The sequence below is a fragment of the Panulirus ornatus genome, chromosome 37 (assembly GCF_036320965.1).
Source record: "Panulirus ornatus isolate Po-2019 chromosome 37, ASM3632096v1, whole genome shotgun sequence".
Taxonomy (NCBI): domain Eukaryota; kingdom Metazoa; phylum Arthropoda; class Malacostraca; order Decapoda; family Palinuridae; genus Panulirus; species Panulirus ornatus.
Genome location: NC_092260.1, coordinates 27,057,906 through 27,066,903, shown reverse-complemented (window position 1 = coordinate 27,066,903; position 8,998 = coordinate 27,057,906). Strand labels below are relative to the sequence as shown.

General features: G+C 35.8%; 1 protein-coding gene across 2 annotated transcripts; it reads left to right on the top strand.

The window, feature by feature from the left end:
• The first annotated feature begins 812 nt into the window (after positions 1-812).
• On the top strand, positions 813-8,852 carry LOC139760632 (peptidyl-prolyl cis-trans isomerase-like 3). Of its 2 annotated transcripts, none has more exons than XM_071684040.1 (5): positions 813-896; positions 1,970-2,107; positions 2,390-2,488; positions 4,461-4,579; positions 6,695-8,852. In XM_071684040.1, the coding sequence occupies exons 1-5, from the start codon at positions 894-896 to the stop codon at positions 6,819-6,821; spliced, it is 486 nt and encodes a 161-aa protein (XP_071540141.1). In that variant the 5' UTR covers positions 813-893; the 3' UTR covers positions 6,822-8,852. The 2 variants fall into 2 exon arrangements, with proteins under 2 accessions (XP_071540141.1, XP_071540140.1); XM_071684039.1 differs by lacking the exon at positions 813-896 and adding an exon at positions 1,261-1,378.
• The last annotated feature ends 146 nt before the right edge of the window (positions 8,853-8,998 follow it).

The following is an 8,998-nucleotide window of genomic DNA, read 5'->3' as shown; positions in this document are numbered from 1 at the left end:
AAGCTTGATTAAAAAATTCCTACATATTGCACTTGGGAACTAATCCCAAATCTTCCATATTATACCGGCATACAGAAACTTCGACTTTATTTAGTACTTTTTATTATTATCCTTTTCAGGAAACTCAGTGGAAATTTTTTTCTTGACTTTAGAATAAAGTTATACGTATCATATGTTGCCTCTGCTTCGCAGAATATGTATATTATGCATAACTTTCACAATAATGATAATGATAACGATAGTGTTAATAATAGTAACTATTACATTCATAGTTTTACCATATAAAATACTAAAGCTTTCTAAGAATATCCATGAGCACACCAAGGGAGAAACAAGCAATTATAGATAATTTTCTGCCGGGAGAGTTAGCTTGAAGTATATTAAGGGTCTTGTACATAATGATGGGGAATGTGGTCTTAGAATACTCATTATCACTATATATGTTAAATAGAATTTCGTTGGCAGATGTGGCTTGAATTGGACAGCCTTAGCATAACAGAAGCCCGATTAAATATTTTTGTCTACTATGCCTCTCTTAATCCTTTCATATATGATAGTAGATAAACGCATCCAAAAGTTACATATATATTTTTTGTATCGATTTCTTTAAAGTCAGCAGTTTAAGGATATGCAAATGCAGCCATGGGAATCAAGGCAAAAATGCAAAGATTTGAAAAAAAAAAAGTGTAATGCAAAATAAAACTAATTCTGAAAATAAACTATTGCATCAATAAGACCATAAGATTTTACTATACTATTAGTTGTAACATAGAAATTTCCTATTTATAGAAATCCCTTTATATACACCATCGTTGCAATCATTTATTTACAAAATAAGCAACGTTAAACAACTTACCTTTGCAAGCTTAGTGCTTGACTTATCATTCGCTAGCATGGTTTGTATATAGCTTATTATTTGCAAAGACAATCCCAAAATCATGATGAGTTTGAATTAAGTAGCCAGGCATAATGACAAGGATAGATTTATCTTGTTCAGGGCTGCCTAGCTAGGGCCCTGCTGGTCACTGAATCCGTTAAGACCCTACCCCTCCTTAACTCCCTTCTTTATTATAATATAATATCCCCTCATCTCTATCAGCTTTGTATATTTCCTTACCTTATTGTTTAAATTTGGAGCATTATATGACATTAAACAGTATCAAGGTGAAAATGAGGTCTAATTGATATACAAGGTTAGAATGCACTTGTAACTTAACAGAACCTATACTGATCTCACCACACCTTAGTTAGTTGTCGCAGTGATAGGATAGATATATGCATGATATATTCCTATCTTTTCTGCTGGGATCGCATGACCCTTCTCAGTGCTTATGTTTATTAACATTTAGCCCCATGTTGACGATGCAGACTTATGAGTGTGAGTGGTGCATTTCAACTAGAATATTGAAAATCAGTATAGGTCTCGACTGCTAGGACACTTAGATAAAGTGTCTAGAGTTTTTTATAGTATGTATTCATTAAAATGAGTTAAGATTTAAGTAAAGGTGCAGAGAAAATGCAACTTTTCTTTAGCTTGTTCAGTGGACTAATTTATAATCAGACATGACCAGTTCACAATAATGAATAATCACTAGCATTGTTTATCAGCAAAGATATGATAGGGAGAAGTTGGTTTATGACTCGAACCTGTTAGTCATGAAATATGGAAATTTTTGTAAAGCTAGGCCCTTAGGATGCAGATGCATATCTCTTGAAAAATTTTGGAACTTTGATATGGATTTACAGTTACACTTTAGAGAATTTCAAAGGAATTTTATGGTGAACTGATATATTTTACCCATTGTCTACCTTTTCTTACTTGTGAATATAATACATCAGTGAAAATGTTAAGAGGCCCAGGGAAAGGGAAAGCTTCAGGTCAGTTAGAGGTATCAGCTATTGAAATGGAAACCTCAGACTAACTGATACATATGTAGTCTACTTTTCTCATAATTATCTTTCTTTACAGAGTGTCACATTGCATACAGATGTTGGTGATGTCAAGATTGAACTCTTTTGTGAACAGTGTCCCAAGACATGTGAAAATTTCTTAGCCTTGTGTGCCTCAAATTATTATGATGGTTGTCTCTTTCACCGAAACATTAAGGTGATTTTTTCTTTGGTTAATTTAGACAGTTTTGAACATCCGGCCCTCAGATGTATTGTTAGTTTGTAAAACATTATTTGAGCAATCAGATTTGTGTATTTGGAAATATACTATTTTTTACTTATTGTCAGACCTTTGAGCATTTGAGACAAAACTGGCTCCTCTCTTTTCATCATATTTGTTCAAACTAATGAGTTAGCACCAAGAATAGATTTTTCGGTTGCGATAATCACATTATTTGCCTTTACATTTCAATTTCATTCAATTGATTTACTATTGCAGGGGTTTATGATCCAGACTGGTGACCCAACTGGAACAGGAAAGGGAGGACAGTCAATCTGGGGAAAAAAGTTTGAAGATGAAGTAAGAGATGACTTGAAGGTAAATAGTTTGCTTGGTTGGTTTTTCTATGCTCAAAGCATCTCCCCAGTTTATGTTCATGGTGTACATAAATGGTCATATTAGTTTTCCCTCCTATCTTTGAGTTTCCTGCCTCCAGGGAACACCCACAGTACAGGGTAGTTGGGTGACATTGATGGTCACAAATATCACCTCAGTCACCCACTTATTGTCATAGAATTCACATACCTCACTATTGTCATCATTTTATAATCAAAGAAAATTTTTTCATAATATTGATGTTTATATTTTTGATGGAAATAAGATATTTTTTATTTATTCATGTATATAAAGTTCTTCCTGTGTTAATGATGTATAAGAATATATATAAGATGTATAATACAGTATATAAGAGAAATGTATGAGTGAAAAGCATGTAAATGGTGTGTATATGTAGTGCAACATCACTCCTGGAAAAACCATAAAGATGGTGTATGAGTAAATGTATATAGAGTTATATCTATTATTTTTCTTTCATACTTGTTCAACATTTCCCACATGAGCAAAGTAGTAGTAGGAACAGATGAAAAAAAGGCCTCATTTGCTCATGTCCATTCCCTAGCTGTCATATGTAATGCATTGAAACCACAGCTCCCTATCCACAACTAGGCCCCATAAACCTTCCTGTGGTTTTCTCTTGCCATTTCATATGCCCTGCTTTAGTCCAATGACCAATTTGCCCTCAGTATACCACATTGCCCCAGTTCACTCTGTCCTGTGCACACTTTTCTCCCTCCTACACATTAAGGCCCTGAGTACTTCGAATTTCATTCACTCCATCCTTTTACGTCCTTCCTTCCATTATGCCAGGAAAATAAAAGATGTAATTATCATATACATAGATAATGAGCGTATGTCACTATGCCAAGCCCTTTCCTGTCCACTAATCAACCACCCACACCATAGTAGTGGAAAAGTTCTGTAGTTTTTGGATATTTCTTGAGTAATATATGTAGACATATTCTGTAAGGATTTTTTTTTTCTGAACGCCATGATGGAGTTTAAGAATCTTGCCCACTGTTACAGGGTCAAGGACTAACATTCGCTTTACAGAGAGGCTCCTCTTTTGTATTCTGAACTGATGGAACTGTATCTTCTCTCATTACATGAAAATGGAGCTGCCCTTTGAGGCTGTTCAAGTCAGTTTAATATTTTTATAGGCTGCTAGAACAACAGAGATGATTTGGTTTCTGCCTCTATTGTAAATTTCTTTTCCCTATGTGGTTATTCATTGGCCATTATAATATGTTTGGCTCAACATATATGCTATGTAATACTGTATAGTTAGAACTGCTTCAGTTTATTCCCTGTAGTGAAGTTCCCTTTGTAAGTACAGTATGTGTTGCGTGTAATCAATTTCATCTTTTAATTGGCAATGGATTAGACTTAAACTTTCCAGAGTTGTTAAGAACATCCTGAGATGTGCATGTGACATTCTGGTGCTGTAAAGATATCATCTTTATGATAAAGATTTTGTGGAACATGAATAGACTTCCTAAACCTTTATTGTCACAAGTAAAAATATATATGCATGCTTTATAAACGTGACAGCTTGGTACCTCAATCACAATAACTGTATTCACTGGCTCTCAGTTACAAAATGCTGAGGGGCATTCATGTTATTTCAACATGTTTATATCTAGTTAATTTGATAGATACATCACTCTTCATATGTCTTGTTATGCAATGTTTTTCTTTCATTCACACCAACTCCACATACTCAGCTTCTTATCACAATTTGCCAACACCAACATGTCATATCATCTTACCCCATTATTTCCTTAATGATATCTTTCTACCTCTCATAAACTTCATTCTCTGTTACCATGAGTTACCCATTCTTGTTTAACAGATACTTGCTTTTCATTCATACCTTCTTGTTGCATCTGTTTACCTTAGGTTTTAAGGGTTATCATAATCTGTGTTCTTCATGATTTGTTGGTTTTTATTTCAGCATTCTGCCAGGGGCACAATATCCATGGCCAACAGTGGACCAAACACAAATGGATCACAGTTCTTTATCTCTTACAGTCCACAACCACACCTCGATCTAAAATATACTGTATTTGGAAAGTAAGTGCATCATTCAGTTCATTTGCTGCATTTTTGTTACATTTAGTAATGAGAATTCTTTTAGGGATTCGCACTCAACCTCCTTTGGTGGATGATGTGCACATATTCATTGATGAGGTCACTGATAGATCATGCCTTTTCATCTTGTAGTATATGTATGCTCATAGACTAGTAGATTTATCATATTTGAAAATCCTTAGGGAAGCGTCTTAGAATGTGGAGACATTGGTTGGGACCATAGAGACTGAAGTGAGTTATAAAGTAGGAGAAGGATGCATGAAGGGGAGTGTAGAAGGAGAGATCAGTGTCTGTTAGGGCTTTTCTTTTTATTCTTTTTTGGCTGAGACAGCACAGGCAACTGAGGCCCTAATCAAGACCATCCCATTAATGCTATAAATGCCCTAGCCTGAGCAAGGTACCCAGTTTATCAACCAACCCTTATGAGTGGATGAACAGCTGGGTTGACTGTGGACTAACTGCTGCAACCAGGATTCGAACCTATGCACTCAAACTTGGGTAGCCTTTGAATGCATCATGGTCAGGAATGCTAACCACGAAAGCCATTCGAGTTTGAAGGTATAGTTGTCCCAGTGTCACTGTATGGATGTGAGTTGTAGGATCTGAATGCTGAAGAAAAGAAAAGGGTGGATGTGTTGGAAATGAAATGTTTGAGCACATTATGCAGTGCATGTTGAGCTGTTGGAGCTGCAGGACCTCCTGGAAAAGGGGTCCTGGAGCAACTCCAGGACCATTTCAAGAAAGAGGTCCTGGGGCAATTGTGAATGAATGAATCAATATATAACATGTATATCCCTTGGGATAGGGGAGAAGAATACTGCCTAAATATCTGCTGTGTACTAGAAGGCGACAAAGAGGGGCGGGAGTGGGGTGCTGGAAATCCCTCCTTTCTGTATTTCTTTCCAAAAGGGGGAACAGATAAAAGAGCCAGATTAGAATAATTTTTTCTTTAGGGATCAGACTTCTGTTCTGGAAACTCCCTCACTGACATGGAAAACAGTGAACAAGTGTGAAAATATATATTACCTGTGTGGTGTTATTAGATTCTACTCCCATATGGTTATGGTCAAGTGAAAGGTCACCCTCATGGAGGTTGTATGATTGTTAATGGATGAAAAGGAGCACAATTTTGTTAAGAGAACTCTTCAGTCCTAGGAGTCTGTCCTTTCCTTGCTATTGATTGTAGCACAGTTTTGAAGCTGCAGGAGCTCTGTAAAGGGGTCCTGGGATTACATGATTAACATTTAAGAAAATTGTATGTTGATCTCACTCCACGACCTCCTTTGTGGGGCTCCAGCAGCTTCAAGGCTGCATTCCAATCAGGAATAGGAAAAGGATGGACTCCTTTTGAAGCAAAAAGTTCCTTATTGACACTACCATGTTTTATTTTTTGACAATGATACAGCCTCATTGAAGATGATCTCACTCACAATGTAACTACATGCAGATGGAGTTCATTAACACACTCATGTTATGGCAAAGTTTAGATGGTAATTGTCTAGAGCTTGTCTAGTCACTGTGATATGCATATATTTTGTTAATGTCTTGGCTGTCGGGGACAGGTGAGATCTTGAGGTGTAGGTTCATGAAATGGGAAGCGGATGTAAGCTTTTTATGTCTACATGGAGTCTGGTGGTTGGCTATGAAATGGTGGGAGGGGATCTATTGCTGTTGCAAAGAACCAAGTGCTGAGCATATATTATGGTGAGATTGTATTATAAGTATTTTTTGTTGTTCAGGAGTTGAGTATTTGTTGGTTGTTAGGCAGCTGATGACAGTTGTTCATTTCTTACAGTTGAATGTCCCACCTTATTTGGGGTCAACTGCTAGTTACAAAATTGATGTATTATTAATCTGGTGAATTCAAGTTATCTTGGCTGGTGATTGTTTTGGTGTGGTGAATATATCTTGGCTTGTAAATGGTTGTCATATGAGGATAGGCCACTTTGTTAGTATTTTGACTGCTGATATTATGTTATCTGTTCTATTTATTATGTAGACAATTCACAGAAATTTGTAACATAGTTCATATGTTCCTCATGCACAAAAATAAATCTTTTCTATTAAAACCAGAATGTTGCTGATGTTTTATTTCAGAGTTATTGATGGTTTAGATGTTGTTGATGAACTGGAGAAACTACCTGTGAATCCTAAAAACTACAAACCTACCACTGAGACCAGGATAAATAACATAACAATCCATGCTAATCCATTAGCAGGATAATTGATAGTGAATCTTTATATATAACAAAAGTGTTTTAGGGATATTCAGAATTTTGTAATAAGATGAACCTATAAAGCTTAGTTTTGCTGATCTGTTTGAAGATGGAGTGAAAATTTATTTTTACTACATTATTCCTTGTTATTTAATGATTCCCAAATTGGCAGGTTGAAAATGTATATCCTTGATTATTGGTAGATCAACACTGCAGCCATAAGCTAAGTTTAATGCCTGCTACATACGACAGATGCTAAATCAACAGTCTAGAATAACTTAATGTTATGTTCCCTTAATGTTTAATAGCTGTATTGAGCAATATACCCTTGAATTGTTCTTGAAGGAGTTTGTGTAGGTGCCTCGTTTTAAGGATTTCACTTCTGTATAAAGCTCATGCTACCTGTTTGATGATGTATATTCTTTTCTGGCTTAAATCTCTTGAATACTCTCCTAGATTTCTTTGTTGAATTTGTATGGTGTACAAAACCACATAGTATCTCTAGATATTGTGATGCAGCCAAATTTGTTTTCAGATAACAACATTAAGACCCATATTAGCCAGACATTTTTAAACATCATTTTATTATTTGGAATGGACTTTTGTCTGTGACAGTGTACAAAAAATTACTTTATCACAAAGTAGTACTCAGGGTTGTGCCGTTATTATTAATGACATGAATTGAACAAATGGTGACAAAACATTAGTTTTCAGATAGTGATCTTGGACTACTTTCAAAGATTCCTCTAACATGTGTGTGGGTTTGTTGCTATATGATTACACTTGGGATTTTGTTTTAGCTGTATTTGCTTACAGATAGTACCATGTGGTAATGTTAAAATTTACGAGCAGTTTTTCGTGCTACAGAGTTTGGTACATCTGTATAGAGTCATGTGAAAGTGATCTGCATAAACTATAACAGCACTTTGTTACACATCAACATATTATGAAGTCCTCAGTTTTCCCTCCACTTTTAATGCATATACCCTCTCAAGTCAGTATCTCTTCTCTCATTCTCTCTCTATAACCAAACCATTTCAGTACACCTTCAACTCTCCACCATGCTTTTCTTATTACCACACCTCTAGCTATCATTTCTTACCTGATCAACCCTCCTCACACCACATATTGTCCTCAAGAATTTTATTTTCAACAGATCCACCTTCCTCCAAACATTTTTATAGAGGGTGCATGTCTTGCATTACCAGGACTACTATACAATCAAACATACCCATCTTTGTTCTGTCTGACAGTAACTTCTCTTTCCATACTTCTCAATGCACTCAGGACCTTTTCTCTCATTCTAACCTTATGATTCCTTTCTGCTTCCATAGTTTCATCTTCTGCCATATCCACTACCAAGTAACTAAAACTCTTCACTTCATCCTTGCTCTCTACAGTCAAAGAAACACTGCAATTGACCTGTCTCTCCTCCATACTAAAGTTCATTACACAACTTTTATTTACTTAACTCTCAATATCCTCCTGTCTTATACCGTTCCAAATTCAGAGTCTGGCTTCTACAGTTTTTTACTTGAGTCTGCCACCATATCTGCAAACAGCAATAGCTGACTCGCATCCCAGCTACCCCTTTCCCCCAACTTACTGCAGCCCTGCCTCTCTTTCTTCAGAATCCTTGCATACTTCTCTCACCACTTTAGCTATAAATAGTTTAAAAACCATTAGGACATCAGATATCCTTTATGTTCATCTACCTTCACCTGGAACCACTCACCTTCTGCTTTTCCTGCTTGGACACACCCCATACATTCTTGATAAAAGCTGTTCACTGTTAATCTTAGCATACTGGCAGGCTCAGAAAGAAGTGTTTGTTACAATTACATATATTACATTATTATGCATATGTAGTTCTTAACTTCTATTGCAGTTGTTCTACATGGTAGGATTATTTTTACATAAGGATTCAAAGAATATTGAGAAACATACTGTTTTTGATTGTATTGGACTTGTATAAATGCTTTGAAGACAAGTATGGGGAAATGTAAGCATTATATAGAAAATTAAACAATCATCAGTTTTATGTATATCTGAACATTAACCTTTTGACTGCAGATTGTACATATGTGATCTTTCTGGTTTCCACATACTGCAGATGGTACAAATAGTGATTTTTGCTTTCTAAAGTGCCAAGTGAAGTTCTGGAACATTAGATGGTTGTGAATGT

Coding starts and splice junctions, on each gene's coding strand:
- LOC139760632 (XM_071684039.1), top strand. Junction 2,108..2,389: donor TCTTTCACCGAAACATTAAG/GTGATTTTTTCT, acceptor TTACTATTGCAG/GGGTTTATGATCCAGACTGG. Junction 2,489..4,460: donor AAGTAAGAGATGACTTGAAG/GTAAATAGTTTG, acceptor TTTTTATTTCAG/CATTCTGCCAGGGGCACAAT.